At 41.4% G+C, this 24,353-nt stretch overlaps 1 protein-coding gene across 9 annotated transcripts in view; it reads left to right on the plus strand.

Annotated features, from left to right (window-relative positions):
- The window catches only part of CD46 (CD46 molecule), a 40,239-nt gene extending 23,411 nt beyond the window's left edge, over positions 1-16,828 (plus strand). Inside the window, exons 7-14 of one of the 9 annotated variants that reach the window (XM_032317108.1) lie at positions 217-261; positions 341-385; positions 496-540; positions 1,663-1,716; positions 6,247-6,300; positions 7,730-7,765; positions 8,302-8,356; positions 14,508-16,828. In XM_032317108.1, coding sequence (XP_032172999.1) covers positions 217-261; positions 341-385; positions 496-540; positions 1,663-1,716; positions 6,247-6,300; positions 7,730-7,765; positions 8,302-8,356; positions 14,508-14,574 — 401 coding nt within the window. In that variant the 3' untranslated portion in view covers positions 14,575-16,828. Of the gene's footprint in view, positions 1-216; positions 262-340; positions 386-495; positions 541-1,662; positions 1,717-6,246; positions 6,301-7,729; positions 7,766-8,301; positions 8,357-8,941; positions 8,975-11,845; positions 11,892-14,507 lie in introns of those variants that run through there. The other 8 variants (XM_032317104.1, XM_032317099.1, XM_032317100.1 and 5 more) reach the window with 8 other exon arrangements.
- Positions 16,829-24,353: the final 7,525 nt, after the last annotated feature.

The following is a 24,353-nucleotide window of genomic DNA, read 5'->3' on the forward strand; positions in this document are numbered from 1 at the left end:
TAATTTTCTGTTTTCATAGGGGCTTTGCATGTTAGGTATGTCACAGAAGTATATACATTTCTCGTTTGGCTTTTTTTATGTGCAAAACTGAATGGCGCCATTTTTCAGAAAACTGAAGCATGGAAATTTTTACCTAAATGAGTTAAGAATGGAAGGTATGCTTCATAATAATGGAAAGAAAGCAATAATTCCCAGTCTACGTTATTTTTTTTCCAGTGCTCATTCCTTCCAGTACCAGTCCTCCAATTTTGAATCATACAGGTTAAGAACTTTCTGCTTGTATTTTTCAAAAATCAAGTCTGATCAAGCTGATCAAGTCTACATTATTTTTTTTTTCCAGTGCTGATTCCTTCCAGTACCAGTCCTCCGATTTTGAACCATACAGGTTTAGTAACTTTCTGCTTGTCTTTTTTCCAAAAATCCTTTAAATTCCTGGTGCACATGCCAGCAATAACTCCCAATCATTTGATGCATCTACATTATTTTGTTTTCCAGTGTCGACTCCTCCCAGTACAAAACCTCCAATTCCAAGTGTCTCAGGTTTAGTACCTTCCTGCTTATATTTTTCAAAATCATCTAAATCTCTAATGTTTTACATGCATTCATTATGCTCAGTAATGAAAGGAGGAAGAACATACTGGTAGTCATTTTTAAGTTGTTAACAGTCCCAAAAACGGATTTGCCATAGCATACAGTTAGAAACAGGTATGTAAACATGGGCAAGTTATGGACTCCTAAATGTGTATGTATTTGTAAAATGATTTTAATGCCTTCCCTAGTGAGTGCTGGTAAACTTTTCATGGGATTCATTTGAAACAGCACAGTCCCTCGCATATGGGAAGCTCCTAAAGGTAGCTCGTATGATATCACTTGAATGAGTATTAGTGAAGAGGAAGGTCCTTGTCTTCTGTTTTTAACATATATATTTTCTGTGTCTTTTACTTTGCTGTTTTATTCTTTGTAAAAGGGATCTCTCGGGCCCTTTAGGGTGTCTTCCTGGTCCAGGACTGTTTCAGTTGCTGGACTGCAACCAGTTTAGTTTGGTTTTCAGTGTTGGTGTTGGTGCTGGGTGCTGGTATTGGTTTGTTTTGTTTTGTTTTTGTAGCACAGTTTAAACTGGGGCATTTCTGCTATCTCCAGAGTAAGACCTGTATTTCCATTCTCCACCCCCACCAAACTCCTTGTTTCATAGAATTATTCTTTTCTTTTTACTGGGCATTTTTATTTAGGAATAGAAAATAAATTTCATAGCCACTGAAGGCAGTAATAGTCCTTATTCATTGACATGAAATGAGGGATTTCTTGCCAGTTCTGCTGATAAGCTACTCTGCTTAAGACCTGAAAGATTATTTTGCTATGGTTGGAAGGAAATATTTTCCAGATTTCAAAGTTGCTATCTCTGAACTCCATTATTGGTATGACTTATTGTCATTTAGCTTCCGGGATTTCCATTTTAAAATACAAAGCTATAGCAAACAATGTTACACATACATTCTCATGTACTTGTGCAAATAGATATTTAGGTTAAATTCCCAGAAATAGAATTACAAAGTTTAAAAGGTAAGTATTTTTCACTTTGAGAAATAATCTTTTAAAATCAAAATTAAATCCATAATTTTGTATTAATAAATTTGGTGAATTGAAACAAATTAATTTTTTCAGAACCCGAGTCTCCTCATACGACTATGCCTCCGAGTTCAACAACTACACCTCCAGGTTCAGCAACTCTTTATCCTACTCTTATTAACGCTGGGGCCCCTGGTGGCTCAGTCTGTTGGGTGTCTGCCTTCTGCACAGGTTGTGATCTCAGGGTCCTGGGATTGAGCTGGGTCCAGCTTCCTGCTCAGTGGGGAGTCTGCCACTCCCCTTGCTTGTGCACATGCTTCTCTTTTTCTCTCTCAAATGAATAAATAAAATCATTGGGAAAAAAAGTTTTATAAAGTGATGGGTTAAAAATGATGTCCTATATTAATTTACATTTCCTTAATTATCAGTGAAGCTGAACTTTTTTTTGGTCTGCTTTGATTTATTCATGCCCTTTGCTCGTTTTTCTATTAGGTTTCTACAATATTTTTCTTGTTGATTTGTCAGAACTCATTATAAATGAAAGTATTGTTAACATGAAGTGAGTAAGTTTTTTCTAGGCTTTTTTTCTTTGCTTTAATTTTACTAGTCAAGTTTCTTTTAAGATTTTTATACTATTGGATATAGATTGCTTTTTGTAATTTTAATATGTAAGTATACGAATGTAAGTTTATAAAATTTCAAACTTTGCAAAAGTATACAGAATAAAAGATGGGTTCTTACTCTTTCTCTAGTCCATTACCTCAGTTAATCACTTAATAGTTTAGAGAGTTAATCACTCTTAGTCCATTACCTGACTTAATCACTTAATAGTTTAAATAGTAAACTTTTTACCTGTTTCTGTATATAAGTATCCTTTTCTGTGTAGTTACACATATTTTGGTATAAATTTTTACTTCATTCTTGAATAAAAATGGCATCATGCTGTTCATATTTTTCCGAAACTTGCACTTTTTCCACTTCCTGGATTAGTGTTGTATTCAGATTTATTTTATCCCATCCTTTTTAATGGTGACTTTAAGATATGCCACAGTTTAGGGGTGTGTGGGTGGCTCAGTCAGTTAAGTGTCTTGCCTTCAGCTCAGGTCATGATCCTGGAATCCCAGGATTGAGTCCCAAAGTCCACTTCTCCCTCTGTCCCTCACCCTGCTTGTGCTCTCTTTCTCTCTTTCTCTCTCTCAAATAATAAATAAAATCTTAAAAAAAAAAACAGAGAGATGCCACAGTTTATGTAAACTGTTCTCCCATCAGGGGACTTTTATATATGTATTTTTATACTTACAGGTAGTAGGGTGTATTGCTCTTATCCTAATGGCTATGTGTGTTTTGCCTTAACCTTTTGGTCTTCCCCATGCTGAAATATACAGTCATTTCAACCATGCATTCTGATTGATTTGTTTGCATTTAAGTCGTGGGTGCATCTGAAATTCATTGTGGTATATGGTGTGAGATAGGGTTCCTCTCCACCCTACCCACTCCGACCCAGTGGCGAAGTAGGAACATCTATAAAATAAGTTGTCCTCTCTCCAACTATTTTCAATTACCAGTTTTTATTATGAAATTCATGAGTGTTCTAGTCATTCTCCAGTATGCTTGAACTCTACATCCCTGAGCCAGTACCAGATCATATATATATATATATATATGTATATATATATATATATGTATATATATATTTTTTTTACTGTAGTGTTTTTTTGTTGTTTTTGTTTTTTTTACTATAGTATAGTGTGATTAATTTCTGGAAGAACACTTCCTTCTCAGAAATGTTTAGGCTATTCTCTATGTTAATTTTTTAAAAGATTTTACTCATTTATTTATTTGATTAAGTGAGTAGAGGGAGCAGCAGAGAGAGAGGGACAAGCAGACTCCCCACTGAGCACAGAACTCAGTGTGGGGCTCGATCTCACCATCCTGAGATCATGACCTGAGCTGAAATCAAGAGTCAGATACTTAACTGACTGAACCACCCAGGTGCCCTTGTGTGTTAATATCTCTGAATAAACTTATACTACCATTTTAACCACTTGAAATGTACATTTCATGTACATTTAACACCACTTTAAGTGTACATTTCAGTGGCATTAAGTGCATTTACATTATTTGCAACCATCATTACTATCTGTATCTCCAAAATGTTTTTATCATCTCACTTTGAATCTTTATACCTATTAAACAATAATTCTCCATCTCTCTATCCTTCCCCAGCTGGGGCAGCCACTTTTATACTTTCTGTCTCTATGAATTGGACTATTGCAAGTACCTCACAGAAGTGGAATCATTTCTGGCTTATTTCAGTTAGTATAATGTATTCTGGCTTATTTCAGTTAGCATAATGTTTTCAAATTTCAACTATCTTGTAGCATATATGAGAACTTATTTCTTTTTCTGGCTGAATAATATTTCGTATTATGTACCACATTTTGTTTATTCATTCATCTGTTCATAAACATTTGGGTCATTTTTGCCTTTTGGCTATTCCAAATAATGTTACTCTGAATATTAGCATTTGAGTAACTTTTCAGTTTTGGCAGTACGTATACCTAAGAGTAGAATTATTGGGTTATATGGTAATTCTTTGTTTACTTTTCTGAGGGACAGCCATACTATCTTCCACAGTGGCTACCCATGTTATAGTCCCACCAGTGATACACAAAGATTCCAGATTCTCCACCTCTTTGCCAACACTTGTTCTTTTCCATTTTTTTGACAATTGCCATCCTAATATACAGGTAATAGTATCTCATTGTGGGTTTTTATTGTTGTTGTTTGTTTGTTTTGCCTTTGGGGGGGTTGCTGAACTTATAACCCTGAGATCAAGACCTGAGCTGAGATCAGGAGTCAGTCAGAAGCTTAGCCTACTGAGCCAACAAGGCATCCCCCTCATTGTGGTTTCTATTTGCGTTTCTCTAATGACAAGTGATGGGTATCTTTTCACGTGTTTATTGGTCTTTTGCAGATCTTTGGAAACCTGTCTGTTCAAGTCCTTTGCCCGTTTTTAATTGTCTTGTTTTTCCACTGTTGAGTTTTAGGAGTTCATTATATATTTTGTGTATCAGTTTCTTATTAGGTGTATGGTTTGCAGATGTTTTCTCATTCTGTGTATTGCCTTTTCACTCTCTGCAGTGTCCATTGATGAAGTCCAGTTTTTCTGGTTCTTTCGTTTCCTGTGTTTTTTGTGTCACATCCAGGCAATGGTTGCCAGATCCGACATCACAAAGCTTGTTCTGTATGTTTCCTTCTACGAGTTTTATGCTTGTAGCTCTGTGTTTAGTTTTGTATCCATTTTGACTTAAATTTTATGTATGCTGTAAAAGTAAGGGTCCAACTTCATCCTTTTGCATTTGGATATCCAGTTTTCTAAGAAGTATTTGTCAAAAATTTTTTCCTTTCTCCGTTCAGTATTCTTAGCACACTTGGTGGAGTCATTTGAGCACAGTCATAAAGGTTTATTTTTGAATTCTCTGTTCTGTTCCATTGGTCTATGTATCTGTCTTTATGCCAGTACCTCTCTATTTTGATTATTGTAGTTTTATAGTAATAAGTTTTAAAATCAAGAAGCATGAGTCCTCCCAACTTTGCTCTTCTTTTTTAAAATTATCTTGGCTATGAGATACTGTAGGAATTATGGGGTTTTTGTTTTGTTCTGTTTTTTTTTTTGTTTCTGCAACATGCATTTCAAGATGGTTATGGGGTTTGCATTCAATCTGTAGATTGCTTTGTGTAGTATTAACAGTTTAATGATACTAAGTCTTCTAATTCATGAACATGGGATGTCTTTCTATTTATTTATATCTTCAGTTTGCTTCCGCTGCGTTTTGTAGTTTTCAGTGTGTGAGTTTTTCACCTTCTTGCTTGTTTTATTCCTGAGTATTTTGTTTGTTCTTGAGCTATTGTAAATGGGATTGTTTTCTTAGTCTCGTTTTTGGATTATTTATTGTTAGTGTATAGAAATACAACCATTTGTTGTGTGTTGATTTTGTGCCCTGCAGCTTTGCTGAATTCATTTATTCTAATAGGAGTGTTTGTGATCCTTACAGTTTTCTGTGTAAAGGTCATGCATGTCATTTGGAACAGGGATCATTTTATTTCTTCCTTCCCAGTTTGGATGCTTTTTATTTTTTTCTTGCCTGGTTGCTCTGACTAGAATTTCTAATGTTATGTTGCATAGACGTGGAAAACACAGGCATCCTGTCTTGTTCCTTATCCTGTCTTGATCGTAAGCGAAAAACTTTCAGTCTTTGACCATTGAGTATGATGCAAATGACGGCCTTTTCATAAATGGCCTTCATCAAGTTGAAGTTTCCTTCTATTACAGATCAATATCTAAATTGTTTATTAAGCCCCCCAAATTTTTACTGTTAAGTAGAATCACATTGAATCCATATTTTAACAATTAAATCCATAATTTTAACAATACACTTAAGATATAGTTGCTTACAGTACCACAGAATATTATCACAGGAAATATTACTGGACAAGAAGAACCCTGGTCACATACAAATTTGTATTATGATGCCACCTTTAACTGGAGGAAAAGGAAATTATAAGGGTTTTTATACAAAGGTGAAAATTCAAAACCTATGACTTTAGAGGTCTTTGAACTTTATTTTTTTCTTTTTTTTTTAAACTTATTTCCTTGTTTTGTTTTTTCTTTTCTAGGACCTCGCCCAAACCCTGGTGATGACCCAAACCTTGATGGCCCTAAGACTTTAGGTACTATTTTGGTTATTATGAGATCTTAGAGTTCTACGTGTAAATATCATATTTCAGTTACTTGTAGTTAGAGAAGATACAGCGTGTGTGTCACAAATTGGTAAAATTTGACACTTGTTATTTTAATAGTGTAGATACCATAGTAGAGGTAAGCAGCAGTCTTTGTAAACACATGTATAAAATATAGTTTTTAAGAGGTGTCCCCTTAAAATGATTCCTAGTAGGGCGAGGTACCTTCCTTAAATTCTGTAATTATGTATAGATTAAAACACATAAAATGTAACTTGCTGTCCATGTGGTAGTGTTATTTTTTGATGGCAGTTTGTAGATGAGTTTTCTTTCTACTTGTACCTTGTATATATTAAGCCTTAAAGTACTACAGATTGGATTAATTTTTTTCTAGAATATGCTAGTGTGGCAAACTTTATATAGGCCCACATAGTTCACACAATGTACATAAAAATGAAAAAAAAAGTATAGTTGTGACAGTTAAAGATTTCTTGATAAGTAAATGAAGAGAGCTATCTATTACTTTTAATTATATTAGACAAGTATAGTAAGGTTAACCTTTTTATAACTTTAGGCTTGTTATATTTTCCCTCTGAACACTGTAGTCAGACTGTCATTGTACAGTAAAAACAGTGCCATCTTAAAGTGCTTAAGAGCTTGATAATTTTTTACAAAATGAAAAGATCAGACTTAAACATGATATTTTATGCATTGACTTTCAGAAATTTAGTATAAATAATGGCAGTTTAGAAGTAGAGGTGCTCCTGATATCATTGCTAAGCATTAAGATTTTGTGGTATGATTTATTTCTCTCTGGGTAGTCAAAAACGCATGTTTAAGTTTCTGTGCATTATTTTCATCCATGTGCCTGGTATTTAGAATCTCCTTGGTAATGAGGATTATGTCTTGGTTTTAGGGGGTGGAAGATAGAAGGGGTTGATGATAAGATAAACTATTACTTTATAGTTCTGCAACTAACATCTGATGGATAGAAATTTATTTGTGTCAGTCCACAGGCCCCACTTTTGTGGAAAAAATATGAATTCCCAACAAAATCACAAATGATAGAATGAATACTGAACTAAACCAACTACAATGGAGTAATACATTTTGAAACAGTTTTCTTCTAATCTGCTGAATTCTCGTTGTCCTAGTAAGCTGTGCTAACCTGGTAACTACAGCACAGAACAGTCAAAAGTGAAGTTCCTGTGAAGAGTCTTACAAAGCTGAAGCCAGAACAGGGATCCGATTCCAAGAGTTACGGAAAAAAATGAGTCGGGCACACTAGTGCTCATGCCAAAACTAGACCGAGGAGCAGCTTCTCTGCCTTAGCGTTCGATGATCTGATCAACATTAAATGCAGCTACCTCCTGGGACCCTTGGGTGCTCAGTCTTGAAACTGTTTTCATTTTTTTCTCAGGTGGAGGCATCATTGCGGTGATCGTTGTTTCTGTTCGTAAGTAGCCCCAACATTGACGCCACTTAAATAAGAGTGTTACTCTGAAAAAGTGCATTATTTTTAAATTTATATAATTAAATGATTTTTAATTTAACTTTTCAGTTGCTATAGTTACATAGCTTGAAATGAAGTCCACCAGTCTAGAACAGCCTGACCTTGGTATGACACACTGCATTTTGCTGGCGAATGTGTAGTCTTTTTTACTGTACGTGTCCGCTTAGTCACAAACCCTGAATGTTACATGTGTTTTCAGGATTATTGGGCATGAGTTTGTGTCCCAGAGATGCTTCGGGTAATTTTCTAAATGAAGCAAGCATTCTTCTCTGGCTTCCTGTGGACTAGTCCAGTGACTCCGGGGAATGGGCTTTATTTAGATAGTAAGAGAGTCGAGGGAACATGAATAGATAGGTGCTTAAGTAAAGTAACATTTTCTAACGACTGCAATGCAACCAGCACTTACTTATTTCTGCTGCTCAATCTTGAATTTGACACCCAGCTCTGTTACATATTATTTTTTTCCTGGTTTCTTGTAGTTGCTGTTGTTGTGGTACTTGGCGGCTTCCTGTGTTATCGACACAAGAAGAAAGGGTAAATAAAAGCGTCTTCTTCTAACTCATGATCCTGCTCACTCTTGACATCCTTTCGTGCAGCTCTTCTGTTTGTCCCGCATACCGCCTTTCCAGAAACTGTGCCTGCATGAGCGCCCCATCCCGTTTGCTCGTGTTTACTGAAACCGCCTCGGGCTGCTGTTAAGGTCCCTTCAGTCAGAGGGCTCCCTGCAGAGTGGCTGCAGCTGGTAGGGCTGCAAGAAACGTTTCAGTGGGATTTGAGATTTAAGTTGTGTAGCAAATCATGGACTGTTATGGGGCCTTCCCCACATAAGTTTACCCTGCATCCTACATTGGACTAGTGGCCAAGATTAAATTTAGAACCGCTCACTGTGGAGGCTTAGACAGTTGTACTCCTTGAAATTTTTAAATTACATGGCTTTTGTCTGGGTAACTTAGGTAATTGTTTCCATGTGTCTGGGTAACTTAGGTAATTGGAAGAAGCTATGTAGGTTCTCATTCAAATACCCAATTTGAAATGTTTTTATGTTATTTATACATGTTGAACTGGGGAAGGAAAAGCAGCACTATTTGATTTCCCTCTTATGTTCTCTTAATTTACTAGGTTGAAGTAAAATGGTTGGGGTTGCTGACAGGGGTAAGATTTACAAAGCACCTCATTATTAACTTTATCTGTGTTTTAATCTATAAAAATGAAAAGTGGGGAATCTTAAGACAGAAAAAAAGTGTACAAATATATGTCTTCTGAGCAGAGTAGGGTTTTTAAGCATCAAACTTAAATCTTAAATAATTTACAGTTTGCAAAAGACTTGAAATAAATCCTGGATCATAGACCAAATTAGGTGCTTTGAAATTTCTGATCTTTAGTGATTTATTTTTTCCCTGTTGCTTTGAGAAGAGCTTTGAAATCAAACTAATGATTTGAAGACTTTTGGTATTCGTGGTTTTATGGAATGTATTTCCCCATAAATTAATATCTGGCTTAGGCTATTGTAATAAAAGTACATTATTTACTCATAAAAAGCTCAGGCTTTTAAAATATTACTTAGTTATTTTTTTAAGATTTATCAATTTAGGGACGCCTGGGTGGCTCTGTCAGTTAAGCTTCTGCCTTTGGCTTGTGTCATGATCCCAGGGTCCTGGGATTGAGTCCCACATCGGGTTCCTTGCTCAGCGCGGAGCCTGCTTCTCCCTCTGCCTCTGCCATTCCCCTGCTTCTGCTATCTCCGTCTGACAAATAAATAAAATCTTTAAAAAAAAAAAAGATTTACTTGAGAGAGAGAGAGAGCATGCACAAGCATGAGGGGCAGAGGGAGAAGGAGAGAGATTCCCAAGCAGACTCCAAGCAGAGCGTGGAGCCTGGCCTAAGGGCTCAGCCTCACCACCCTGAGGTCAGGACCTGAGCTGAAACCGAGGGTCTGAAGCTTAACCAACTGAACCATCCAGGTGCCCCTACTTAGTTATTATTTTTAAATACCCATAGTGCCTTCTTTTGAGTCTTCAGTCTTATATTTGTCGAACAATGATATGCATATTTGATTGCTAAGTCAGCAGTATATTTTTAAAATTACACATCCCTCTCAGTAGGAAATTGCAGAGAAATATTTTTGCAAGTCCAAAAGTTTTGTGTAGAAGTAGGTTCTCAAAACAAACAAAATAGCTCCTTGCTCCTTACTTTTACTTTGTGTACAACAACATTGCATCAGAATACATACAGGTTCCTTAACAAGTGTTGATGATACTCTCTCTGGCTACCGGTTATTGGGTCCTTTAAAGTTGCACAGTTACCTGAGCAGTGTACCCCGGGTGAAGGGTTTCGGTAGCATTAGTGATCTGAGATCCCATGTCTCATGAGCTCCCACTGGTGGCGACACCCTGACTTGCCAGGCTGGAGACTACAATCAGTGCACCTATATTCTTGAAATTTGAAGAAATACTATCAAACTTAATGGTAAAATTTTTTTCCCTTTTAAGGTAATTGGATTTTCTAAAGATGCCACATCTGTGTGTATGTTTTTAAAAAGTGTGTGAGCGATGTAGCTTTATATTGCATTTAGAAAAAAAAGAAAAAGCTAAGATTCGAGTTATATTCTTTGTAGTGCCTAATACCTATCACCTTTCTCCCTGAAACTGAGTGTAGTTGCCTGAGAAACTTGCTTACAAGACTATAAAGTGCTCTATTTCTAGGGGGTAATTCCAGCAGCTATCTCTGCTGGGCACTAGGCACAGACCGTCCCAGATGGCTGCTGGAACTTGGTACAAAATGGATTTTGGTGGAAACCTGTATTTGTGATGACTTGGGAACAGGTCACCCTTCTGCAGCCTCTATCCCAAAGCACAAACATTGTGGAAGTCCTCACATTTCAGGTCATCAGATGTCTCTAGGTTGTTTGATGAATGTGGCCCCACACAGACGGGTTCTGCTGTGGTCGTCTGTTCTTAGTCTCAGCTAGGAATAGAATGGGATCCCCAGGGCATGTGAAATGGGCCCTTTTCCTTCAGTTTCCTTCTAGAACTCACTTGCCACCAGACTTTCTCATCTGGGAGTCTGCACCCCTTGCCCAGTGCTTTGCTACTGCTTGAGTCCTGTCTGGCTTCTCATGACTGTGTGGCTCTGGAAAACAGATGCATTTGCCTGGCATTAATGTGTTCACATGTGGGTGGTCATTTTTGTTTCATAAATGTATGATTTTCTGTACTCTGGTGACATCATCCCGGGAGAAGCCAGAGTTTGCTGAAGTCCATTAGAATCATTTACATACTTTATGTATTTTTTTACCAGTGATGAAGCAGTTTTCCCATTTTTTTTTTCTGTTAAGGGTATTTATTATTTGGTTTAACTCAGACCGATTTTTACAATAATGACTGAGCCAGTCACTGTAATTTTTAAGCCATCAGTACTTCGGTGAAGGTTATAGAGGTCTGGGATGTCCTCCATCGAGTGGCCAGATCGGGCTGTGGGGAGAGGGGTGACAAGGGGCAAAAAACGGAAGGATCACATCAACTTGAACCTTTTTCTACGTGGCTCTCAAATTCTTGAGCTCTCAACAAACTCTTCAGACAATTTTAAACAGCTAATAGATAAGAAAGGATTTTGTAGTTAGTCGAGAAAGCAAACTTTAGATCCATCCTAGGAAAATGGGGTGTCAGGTAATCAGTTTTACGGAGTTCTTCCCTGGGGGGGAAGCAGATGTGCCTCAGGGAGAAACTGCTCAATGCGGAAGTCAAGATGCATCTGAAGATGTCTGCTTGTCATAAAACTGACTTCTCAGACAGTGTTCCATGGATCTCATATGTGCTCTGCGTGTTCCCTCTGAATCTGATGTGTGAGAGGCAAGGACCCTTTGTCCTCACAGAGAGTTTACACGATTTGCATCAGGCTAAATGGTTTCGGGGGTAAACAGATTGCACAGAAATTTAGAATCTGTTCATCTGTAACCTAGAAGACCTCCAACATCAAAGTAGCTTTTTTTTTTTTTTTTAAAGATTTTATTTATTTACTTGACAGAGATCACAAGGATGCAGAGAGATAAAGGGAAGCAGGCTCGCCGCTGAGCAGAAAGCCCAATGCGGGGCTCGATCCCAGAATCCTGAGATCATGACCTGAGCCGAAGGCAGAGGCTTAACCCACTGAGCCACCCAGGCACCCCTCGAAGTAGCTTCTTGCACAAATTTCCCGTTTCAAGTTCCTAAATGAGAATCAGAAAAGTTGTCATTTATGATTCTGTCAGCTGTGCGTCCATTTTTCCTGTCATTGATTTTATACCACTTATTATGCTGCTCTGCTGCCTTTTGGTTTGATGTGACTGTTTTATTCAGCCCTTTCCCCTTCCTCTGTTCAGCACATACCAAACTGGTGAGAGCCACAGAGAAGTAAAATTTAATTCTCTATGAGAATAAGAGATGAGAGAACGGTTTGCTTTTATCATGAAAAGGTATTGGCTTTGTGTGTTTCTTTTCAGAGATGTCCTTTCTAGAATAGAAAATAGTCAATGAATATTTAGATGTCAGTACTCTGAACATATGTTGGCAGTAAACATGAAAGAGGACACTTAGATTCCTATGCCCTTCGCTAAATTATTGATGTTTTTGTACCATTCCTGTTTTAAATAACATGTCCTGGCAGGCATTTACTTTGACATAGGCTCCAACTGAGTAATCTCCCCATTGTCCTTTTATCAGATTGCCAGGCTTCCTTGACCTCCTAATAGCTATGATTCCAAAAGTGCAGGAATTTTTTAGCCCAGTGGGAAGAAATAGCATCTGTACATTTTAAGTGCAGGGAGGAAAATTGACCCTTTCTTAGAAACCAAAATATATTTTACTTAATTTTGTAGGAAAAAAAGCATTTTATTTCAGATTATAAATATGGAATTTAAAGGCATTTATCTGTTTTCCGTGAACAGGATATCTGTAGTATATGAAAGAGAAACCAACAGAAAAAGTCCTTAGATTTTGAAAAACTATGAATTGCCTTGCTTTAGACCCTCTGACTCCATCTACCTTGTGTTGTTGAATGAAAGGAACTGGAAGCCGTCCTCTCTCTGTGCCAGAATGTGTGTCTCCACGGCCGGGAAGAGAGAGAGACGTTATCCCATCACTTACATTGTGAGGTGCTACCCCACCTTACCGTCAGGAGTCTGGGAGCAGACTCTACAGAGGCCAATAGGAAAGGCAGTTTCTCGGCAAAAGCAGAGTGCTGTCTGGGGTCAGACGAGCACAGGGGAAGACCCACCGTACCAACCAGAAGTGGCAGGACGCGCCTCCCCAGTCCTGTGCACCTTCTTGGTCTCTCAGAATTCCTTTGAGGCTAAGGCCAACCAGGAAGGTAGATTTCAGTCTGTTGTGAGCTTCAGGGTGTCTGCAAACATTTGAAGGTCATATAATGGATGCTAAAGGTCATATAAGACATCTGTGATCAATAATCCAAGGTTAGATTTTACCATCTTTAAACTGCTTCATTGTTCTATCTAATAAGTGTTACCTTAAAATTTAGCTGAGTCCTTTTTATCTCTCTCGGATTCTGTTTAAAATTCTGTGTGAAGAAAAGGATTCCACCACCACACAAACAAAAGAAGTATCGACTCCAAAAAGTATAAAATGATGTCAATCTTGGAGAATTCACTAACTGTGCTAACTCACAATATAAAAGGGCTCACAGTAGTCCCCCGGAAATTGCTCGAACACAAGTACTTTTATGACTGTGGTGGCTCATGGGATGGCCTCCCCCAGAAAGAAGTACTAGGGCCTCCCAAACTGACAGAGTTGCACTTAGGTTGGGTCGACATCACTGAAGGGTTCGCTGTGACTTGCAGACTGGTGAACCACTGAGTCATCCATGGGTGGTTTTCATCTGTCCGTTCTAGTCATTTTACTAAGGCAGGGACTAGACCTGCGTTTTCCAGTTCAATAGTCCATAGTCTCTGTGGTTACTAAGGACTTTGCAGTGACTAGTCCTGTGTCAGTTGTCCTGTAAGTGTAAAATACACACCAGACTTTAAGACCTAGTACAAAAAATGTAAAATAACATGTATGTTGGGTTAAGTAAAACACATTAAAAATAACTTTAATAGCCTCTTTTACTTTTTTTAAATATGGCGTCCAGAACATGTAAAGTTAGCCAGGTCACTCATAGTATATTTCTTTGGACAGCACTGGGCAGAATAATACATTTTAGAAAGATGAGTATTGTTGCCATGAAATTTTGATGTTATCCTTAATTATTCAGGAGAATCTCTTAGAGAAACATATGATCTCCTTGATAGTGAGGGCTAAATGGGGCATTATTGAACTTAAAGGCTGGTGGAATCATTACCTTTTCAAAAGTTTCATCTCAGACCCAGATTTAAAATTTCAGTATTAGGAAAATAAGTGTTTCTCTCCAGTCTTTTCCAGTAGCCCTCATTTTAATTGAAATGAGAAAATATTTAGTAAGTACTTCGTAGCATACCACTCTATTGTTTTGAAATAAAAAATATATAACAGGGATAGAAGGGTTTCTAGAGTGAAACTAGTTATACATTTGAAATTATTTTTTAGAAATCATTTATTTCCTAGTTCATGTACTCCTACTTTTATTTTTCTAATTGTCAATTTTCTAAATAGACTTTGGAATTGAATTTATGTACTTAATTATGTTTATCTGTGATACTTTTTACCTCGCCTTATAGGGAAAGAGAACCTGGGGCCGAATACCATGCTTATCAGGTTAAATCAACTATGCCAGCCGATCACTAAAAGGTTTCTACACACTGGTAAATCCTTTGAGATCTACAGTAAATTCACACAGCTTTACGGAAAACAGTACAAATGTTCCTCAAAAGATTAAGAACAGAATCATTGGATGATCCAACAGTTCCACTCATGGGTATATATCCAAAGGAAACAAAATAACTGTACAGCACTCTTTTCACTGCAGCATTATTTATAAGAGCCCCAACGCAGAAACAACCACGGAGGGAGGCATTCTAACAGAAAACGTGCTCCGCAAATATGGCGGCATACTATTCAGCCATAGAAAAGAAGGAAATCTTGATGTTGAGGGCAGAATATATGGACCCTCCAGGCATTTTGCTAAGTGAAATAAAAGTGAAACAGAAGGACACATACTGTAGGATTTTACTTGTTGTAGAATCTAAAAACAACAACAACAAAAAAAGGAAAAAACTCCTAGAAACCAGATTGGTGGTTGCTCCGCGAGGGGGGTGAGCAGAATTGGGTGAAGAACGTCAAAGGGGACAAACATCCAGTTTTAACATTAGCAAATACCGGGATAGAATTAACGTGTGGCCTGGTGACTTTCAGCAGTGCTGCTATATTGTATATTAGCAAGCCGTTAAGAGTAGATCTTAAAAGTCCTGATCAGGAAAACAAAAATTTTTGTAATTGTGGTGCTATCAGCTAAATTCTGTGGTGAGCATTTCACAACATATCTTATCAGTTCAGGCTGTACACACCTTAAATGTATACCATGTTACATGTCAGTTACGTCAGTAAAACCAGGAGGGGGAATAAAAGGGTTCTATAAAAATCATTGTCTAGGTTTTTTTTTTTTTCACTCAGATAAGTGCAGCCGTTAAGCCATAATGCTAGCATTTTAATGTGGTTTGAATGCTTTGATGCTGCTTTGAACAGTGTATGAATATGGGAATGAACTTCTGGCCTGTTTTCCCTTAAATAACACCTGCATTTATAGGACAACTCAACACAGTATCCCTGGTAGTATTTAGGTGGGAAGATAAGTTTTTTAAATGAAATACCCAAATTTAGAGAATTGTGCAAGATAAATTACATTTTATTTGTAAAGAAAGTGATTTTGAAATCCTTTTTGTTCAAAGATTGAGAAGTCTTGATTCACTCAACAACTCTTAAGATGTGTTTTATGTATTGTTCTGTGTAAACAGCCTTACAAATGTGTGTATTCTACTTCGGCCCTTAACATTAAAAATGGGAACACTGAAAATTGGGATTTCGAGCAAGTCTGACTTCCTTAACTAAGAATATTATTGGAAAATACTCTGAATGGGGGAGAATTCTATATATACATGTTTTTAACTATTTGTAATTTTCCTGGTGATTTAAGGAAGTTATAACATGTACAGAGACCTGTGCTTCACTTTTTCAAGCATCAGCAGTCTGAGACATGCATGAGGGATCAGATTGGTTGCAAACTCCTGTACAACATCAGGGATCCAGCGCTCACTTAGCAAGAACGCCAGCTGGTGCCAGAGGGAACACTGTGGCCTTGCAGTTTCCTCTAAGAGGATTCTGCTCTTTAGGAAAATTTGATTCCACTCTAAATTCCGGCAGGGGGCCCTCTTCTCCCGGTACTTGAATGCAGAGAGGTCTTACTTTAGACAAGGCTGTGTAAAAGGGGTGAGGTTTGCAGGAACGTGGCCATCGGAGAAGCTCAGGTTCTCTCAAAAAGCAGAGTAAAGACTAAGGCGCGCGTTTCAGAGGAGGAGACTGCCTGCCGTTGGTCGTGCAGAGGGACAGAAAGAGCCAGCCGCTGAGGTGGCAGCGGATGCTTGGTTGGGACAGACTGTGGCCCCTGCGTCCTCACCCCAGGCAGGGTCTCCTTCAGAGAAGCCCAGAGGGGCAGAGGAGGGATGGCCACTCGAACTCACATGACACTTGTATGAGTTTCATCTTGCACTTGGATGGTTAATAGGGCCAGTTTGGCAAAGAAGCGTTGCCTGGAGAAGGATAAGGTTGGGAAAACAGCGCGGAGCAGCTAAGTCCTGTCTGCAGATGAAGGCATGTCTGTGGTGCACTGTCCGTGTTCCTTCCCTCTGGGATCTGCCAGCCGGAGCAGAAAGAAACGGGAATTCTGAAATCAGTGCGGAGGGGAAACCGGACCCTCCCCAGCAGTACCCTGCCCATTGCCGCCTACTCTTCGGGGGGTAGCACTGGCTCAAAGCAAGGGATGGCTGGGCCCTTTATTTGTAACGGGCCGAACTGAATCTTTTCAACCAAAGATTGTTATGCTTTCGAGAATAAATAGACTTGTACAGTAGTTTCTGCTTCAGATTTAATTTTTTCATTTTAGTAGATTTATATGGAAATTGTTATATATGTGTAAATATAAATTACGCTCTTTGTCAGGCAACTTGTCAATCACCTAACATAAGGGGAAAACAAAGTTTCTGTAATGACATAAAAATGTGTATGTAAATTTACAAGTTTGCTGAAACTGTAAGAATGTATTTGCAGTGAAATGAGACGTCCCATGTGTCGGATCTTTATTGCTCATTGTCTTGAAATCTGGATCTTCAAATGTTGCAAAAAATAAAGTGTAGATTGGAGACTTTTCCCTTGTGATGATGTGTTATTTCCAGCGTGCTTGATCTCAGAGGACATGTGCTTGCCCCTGGGGCCCAGCTTCCCTTAGCATCCCACTCCTGCTCGGAGGTGTTCAGCCACAGCACGTGACCTACAGCATCAAGTCCAAGTTGCTTCATGTGCTCCCTGAAGGCTTCCTATGATTAAGTCCCAGCTTTTCTTCCTAAGATTTCTCCTCCTGCTGCTCCATGTACTTCAAATAAGCTGCATCCACCAAGCAGACCGTGTGCCCCAAGTTCTCTGCTGAGTTCTTGGTTCACAGCCTCCCGGAGCCCTCATGGTCCCGCCAGGTCCTGGGCATCTTCCAAGGCTCAGCTCCCACTGCCCACCCACTGAAGCTTTTCCTGATTCGCCCAGCTCTCAGCCTCTGTGATCTCCCAAATCAGCCTTTGTGATTGCCCAGCTTCACTACACACCACCTCTGTATCCCTGCCTCTGGGAAGGAGACGCGCCTTCCTCATCACTGGAATGCATGGGTGTGGTCAAGTATAGAAAAGCCCGATTCCCAGCAATGAAAGTATAAAATTTGATTTGTGTAACTAGTAATGGGGTTTGCTTTTGTGTATGCAGAAAACTTCCTGGTCATTTTGCAGATTTGAATAAATTCAGAGTGTTAAATGTTTGGGATCAGGTCTCAGTGTTTTGCACTATGTTGCACAGGGAATCGCATGTGGTACCAGCCCCCTGGGTTTTCTTATGTAAGTCACCTGGGGTGGGGCCTGGGCATAGGGATTTTTTTTAAGCCTCCCAAGTGATTCTAATATACAGCTAAAGTTAGGAACTTCTGCATTAGTGATTTATAAAGTGATTTATAAATGTACAATGGCAAAGTAAAGCTTACTTTTTTATAAAAGAAAATTAGAGTTTTATTAATTCAGTCTATTTAATAAATTACAAAATATATTAAGACTTAAGTTCTTATTACCTGGCTAACCAAACAAGGCTCTGGAGCAAACAAGAAACTGAAGCAATCTTTACAATATCAACACTTGATATAAATTAGGTTGTCTATAAATAAGGAAAATATTTTACAAATTTTATTGGGCCTTGAGATTATAATGTATTTTTTAAATACATCATTGGCATCAAATGTAGGAAAGTTAAAATCTCTAACAAAGTATTCTGTGGGAGTGCTGCAGTGACATGGGATAAGCTGGAATTGTTAAAGAATAGTCTTGGTTTAAGGAAAACAGGCAACTCCAGTATTCTAAAATTTAGTAATGCGTGATAGCTAGGCTGCAACCAAGAATGAACTTCCTCACATATTTTAAGCGTTTGCATATTACTCTTCAAGACCAGAATTTAACATAGTACTGACTTCCAGAAAGATGCAAAATTGAGTGCCCATGCACACACTTTTGTTTGTTTTTTCCACCTAGGGTATATTGCTTTCATTATTTCCAGGTTCATCACCAAAGGTTGCACTAAACTGAAGCGGTCCCTCTTTCTACGGCGGAGCTCTGCTGCCCTCCAGTGGACGCTCCGGGCGTAGGACAGTCCCCAAGTCCTTCCAACGAGGTCATGATTCAGAGGTTCCCGTCCTTGCTGTCATTCCTAGAAGACATTTTAAGTTTTGTTTTGGATCCAGCATTAACGAGATCTATTCTGCTTTCCTTGTGCGAAACCAGCATTTTAAAAGGGCTAATCCCTGCGCTTTATTGCTTAAATATGGGGAAGCGGAATACTGGGGGCTGTGGTCCTTAAACTTTTTCCTTCCCTCTCACATACCGGAAGGTAAACAAATCACCGGAAGTACATGTCCCAATGAGAAAGTTATCCACCCCGATTCCTGGCTTGCTACCCCAAGAAAACTTGTATATGGGGAGTAGCAGGAGAAACTGCTTATGTTTACATCATAAACATCGATCTCCCTTACACAGCGTTTGAAAACTGGAATAGTTTTCTGTGGCAGTGGCAGCAAGACTTGAGCTGAACAATGGGAACCAAGCAAGAGCTCTGGCATGCTGGTGCTTAAGGCTGGTGGCTTCAGAAAGAATCTGGAGACCACCGTCATTCAGATGAGCACTTAGTTACGCTGGCTGGGAAAATGCAGGTCATCAGATTACCCAGCACCAGCAGAAAATGCTCCTGGGAAAACACTCCTTCAATCTGTATTTGACATGGGGCTCAATTCCTTACTGTAGAATTTCTTGGATGAGACCTCATGGGACCACGCTTCTCCAATTGCAGTGTACAGGTAAGTCTTGTTACAAAGCATATTCTGGGGGCGCCTAGGTGGCTCTGTTGGTTAAGCCACTGCCTTTGGCTATGGGTCGAGCCCTGCATCTGGCTCTCTGCTCATTAGGGAGTCTGCCCCCCCCAACCCCCCACCCCCTGCCTGCCTCTCTGCCTACTTGTGATCTCTGTCAAATAAATAAAATCTTAAAAAAAAAAAAAAAAGCAAATTCTGGGGACCCGTGGGTGGCTCAGTTGGTTAAGCTGCCTCCTTTGGCTTGGGTCATGATCTCAGGGTCCTGGGATCGAGTCCCACATCAGGCTCCTCGCTCAGCGGGGAGCCTGCTTCTCTCTCTGCCTCTTCCTGCCTCTCTGCCTGCTTGTGCTCTCAATCTTTCTGACAAATAAATAAATAAAATCTTTTAAAAAAAGCATATTCTGATGCAGCAGGTATCAGCTGGGGCCCAAGATTCAGCATTCCCAGGAGTTCTCTACCTTCTGCTGCTTGTGGTAGGCTAATGGCCTGCAGAGATTTCAGAGTCCTAATACCTGACCCCTGGGAATATCCCTCCCCTCTTTGGCAAAGGGTCTTTGCACCTGGGATCTTGGCTGGGGCCCTGAGTGTAATGAATGGCTCAGTTCCCTGGAAGGGAGGACACTGAGGAAGCTGAGTATGGCAGGAGGCGGCCGCGTGTCCCAGAGGCTGAAGGCTCTGCTGGGGGCCTGGAGGGTGCAGAGCCAGGACCACAAGCCACAGGCGCAGCTCTAGAAGCCAGAAAGGTAAGGAAGCAGATTCTGCTAGGACCTCTCATGGGAGCCTGGCCCCGCCAATGCCTGAGTTCAGCCTAGTGGGATGATGTCGCACTATGGATGTCTGAGCTGAAAACAATGACGTTATTTTAAGAGTTACCATGTGAATGTTTGGGTCCCGCCAAGATCCCCAGGTTCAAATCCTAACCCCCAAGGTGACAGTCCTAGGAGGTGGGGCTTTGGGAAGGGACTAGGGTCATGGGGGCATAGGCTTCATGAATAGGATCAGTGCCCTTGTAAAGATGTCCAAGAAAGTTCCGGCAGCCCCTCTGCCCTGAGAAGGCAGGGTCTTTGAACCAGCTAACTGCTCCCAGCCAGCACTGAATCTGCCAGCCCCTTGATCTTGGCCTTCCCAGCATCCCAAAGAGAAGTGTCGGTTATTTAGAAGCTGCGCGGGCTGTAGTATTTTCTCACTGTGGCCCAAGGAGACGAAGACCAACCCCAAGTTGCTGCATTTGTTACCAGAAACACACACCTGCGCTAGGGGTCCTCACAGCACCGTTTGAGTAGGAAAGCAAGACCACAGAGAGGGGGTTGTCGACAGTGGCTGCACCTGAGAGTCACCTGGGGAAACTAGAACAAAAATATAGGTCCAATCCTGGAATGGTATAGCCAGAGCCCATATGGAGGGGAATCTAAGAATCACTAATTGAAAGGCTCCTGGTGAGTCTGTTTAGAAGTTATAGTGTGTGGGGTACTACTGACTAAGAATAAACCCAAATTGTAACTTCTCTTGTGTTCAAGGAAAGCCCTTAACCTTGCCCCATGTATGGACAGCCTAGTCTTCGAGGTAGCCCCTGGCACCATATGCCAGCTCCTCCTTGCAGGCCAGGGCCAACACCTTATAGGAATTAACAGGGACACGACTTAACACATTCTGTCTTGCCTAAATTGGTCAGATTGGATTTGTATCAGTGGCACTCATTTCCACAGACCGGAAGTGTGTGCCAGTTTACAAAGTACGTGAAGCTTCTGCCCAGTCCTCCCTCTCCACCTACACACCCACAGCTAAAGAGATGATAAAACAAATAAACAAAAGAAGAGGTGGTTATGGGGACTCATGTCTGACCTGGCGCTTTCTAAGTGGAGAGCATGGCCCCAAACACTAGGTTCAAGATGTCTCCAGAAGAAACATTCTGCTTACCGAATTGTTATGAATACCACCTTGAGATGGCAATTTTCAGTAAAGAGCTGAAGCATCTTGTTGAATAAAGCTAATGGATCCTCTGTGAGGCACCCTGGTCATGTGGGACATGTGTTTTGCTTCTCATGACCTAGCAGTGTGGCACCGTTGAAGGACTCCGTCACCTTTACAGAAAAGAGGTCTCAAGTTATGGTTTTTGTGCTTGGATCCGAAACTTGATTTTCTAGCATTTCTAGAGAGCATTTGGGGACCAGAATCCATGTTGTCTACTCATTCCACGTGGAATACTGAGGCTGGGGCTTGGGACACGGGAGAGGAACCGAACGCTGGCTGAATTGTGGCCATTGGGCCATACACAGGTCTTAGTGTATCTAGCTTAGCCAAAAAGGGAGTAAAACAATCTTGGGTCCTAACGATTCTCACCATCCCATCCTGGGGACGAGCACATAGATTCTTCACTCAACAGCCCTAAATAGCACGGCAGCTGCAGTGAGGGGGTGTGGCACGTTCCCCCGGGCAGGGTTCCCGGCAGAGGCTGCACCGCCCCCCATCCCCACCCCACCAGGCGCGGCAACCATCTGGGGGTGCAGACTTGGGAAACCTTCCCCGGGGCAGTAGAGTTGCCACCACTTCTCGTGAACCGCAGGCATGAAAGGCAGGTGTTGCAGGCAGCTCACAGGCGGCCCCATGGGTCTGGTGCAAAACCCTCGCTTGAGGGGTCACAGCACTCTGACCTGCAGATTCCCCAGGTCTCACCCCCCATGAAGTCAAATCTGCCTAATCTTTTGAATACCTTTCCAGAACAGGTTCACCCTGTCTTCAAGGGTTCACGGAGACTGCGCACCAGAAGTAGACCTCCCGCGTCTTTTGTAAGTAAGGGGAGTCCTCAATGCTCTCCTTTACCAGCCGTGGGACAAGGGTGTTCAGTTCCGCAAAATTTCTCAAAGGATCACGGGCCACCGAGGTGCCAGGGCTCGGGCCCGTTGGGAACCAGCCTCGGCTTCCCCTTCCGTGAGCAGCATCCCTCGGCCCAGGCTGGAACATCTCTGTTCTGGGATCTTTTCTCTCGTTTATGTTTCTTGGCTGACAGAATTCCATCCTTGTCCTAACGGGCTGCCTTCTCAAACGCTTAGGAAGCGGCGAAACCTACACGGACCCCACTTATCACGGAAGTATGGAGAGGGAATGGCAGATGAAAAACAGAGACGTGATGACTCGACTAGAGGGAAATATTTATTCAGGCAGGAGCACCAGCAGACCCGCCACAGAAGGAGAATTCAACAGCAACCACGGACCGCACGGGCGGCACCTACCACCTTCCAGCACCATGCAACCCGGACAGCAGATACAGCACAGCCATTTCTCAAAATACATTCGGTTCTCTCTTACCTCTGCAGCAAGGGATCATAAATGCAGTTAAAGAAGTTAGGGGAAACGGCGCGCGGTGGTTCTTGCGCGCTCTCTGCCCGTCTGTCCTCCAGGAAACCGCAGGCGGTGGCTCCCCAGAGCCGGCACGAGGCTTCGGGGCCGCTGCTTTTCCCCCTACATCATAACCGATTTCAAATGGTGCTAGACAAAAACAGACTCTGAACACCAGGAGAAATCGGTCAGCCTGTGTAAGAGATGGGTCCGTCGGTGCTCCCGGGGGTCCCGCACTTAACCGTGCAGGTGGCGAGTCCGATTCCAGCTGCAGTGCCACAGCAGCGGAATGTTCCGGGGCGTCTGGAGCAGGCGCAGTGCTGACGCAGATGGGACTGTCCTCTGGGTACACAGCCTCGCCCCTCCCCTGGTACAATGGAGCCACCCCCCCCACCCCCTCGCATGGAGCACGGCCCCACCTCTGTGCTCCAAAGCCCAAAGGGCAGGTGAGCCCCGGGGGCTGCTAGGAGCCGGCACCGTGTCTGCCCCTGCTCAGATGCGGAGTTTTTTTTAAGCACCACACCCGCCCCTCGCTGTCACCCCAGCATAGCCCACATACGCGAGGGTGCCTCCTCCTCTGTAAGGTCTTCCTTCCTTGAGCTGGCTCAGGTGGCAGGCGGAGGGCGCCTGTCCCACCCGCGGAGGCTCCTTTGCAGGTGGCCCTTCGCTGCGCTGCAATTCTTACTCCTAAAACACTGATTTCAAATGGTGCTAGATACAAAGATGGAAAAATCTAAGCCACCATGTGAAACCAGCTTCCAGAAGAAGAGGATCTCATTGAAGAAAGGAGGAAGATGACATCAGAAGCCCCAGGCTCTGCCCGGAGGAGGGAGGGAGGTCTTCTTGTGGTTCCACTTCCGACGTGACGTCACCATCCGTGAGAAAGGCCCAGCGAAGAGCTCCCCAGGGATGCTGCAGGAGGGCTGACGGCTGGGGGAGGCTTCACACTCCCCGTGGCCATACACAACTCCCGAAGTCTAGTTAATGCAGTTTAATTACACAATGGGTCCTAACAGAGTATTAGCTATAGGATAAAATCAAGTCTCCCAGAGCTATTATTAAAATGCACTCATAGCTTCATTAGCACCGTCCTGCTGTATTAAATATTTCACAGTGCGCAAAGGGCTTTCCGATCCTATCTCACGTCATCAGGAAACAAGCCCCCTGTCTGCCCAGCATGTTCTAGCCAGTAGCAGAGGAGGGTTTCACTGGCCCTGGGCAGCCCTTCCATGTGCCCTCCTCAGAAAGAGCTCAGGCTCCTCCTTCCCGGCCTTACGTAAGGCTCAGAACATTGGCAATCTTACTTATTCTCAGCCCTGACACAAAAAAATGTGATGTTCTAAAGCTGTGTTAAGTAGATAATCCTCTAACAGGAGAACAGAGTTGTGTGTGTGTATGTGTGTGTGTGTGTGTTTTCTGAATTTGTCTGAAAAATAAGATTTGCATCGTCTTCAAATTAGATTTCTCATCTCCTAAATGGGCTGTTTCTGGTTGTTTGAAGCTGAGAAAACGTGTATTTTCCTGGAACAGCACAACCAAGGAAAGAGAGAGTGGAATCTGTACCTTTCCAGCTACCAGCTCCGTGGTAGAGACAGGCCTGTATTTATTGTAGCTCCTGGAAATAACA

The sequence above is a fragment of the Mustela erminea genome, chromosome 17, assembly GCF_009829155.1.
Source record: "Mustela erminea isolate mMusErm1 chromosome 17, mMusErm1.Pri, whole genome shotgun sequence".
In the NCBI taxonomy this organism is placed as follows: domain Eukaryota; kingdom Metazoa; phylum Chordata; class Mammalia; order Carnivora; family Mustelidae; genus Mustela; species Mustela erminea.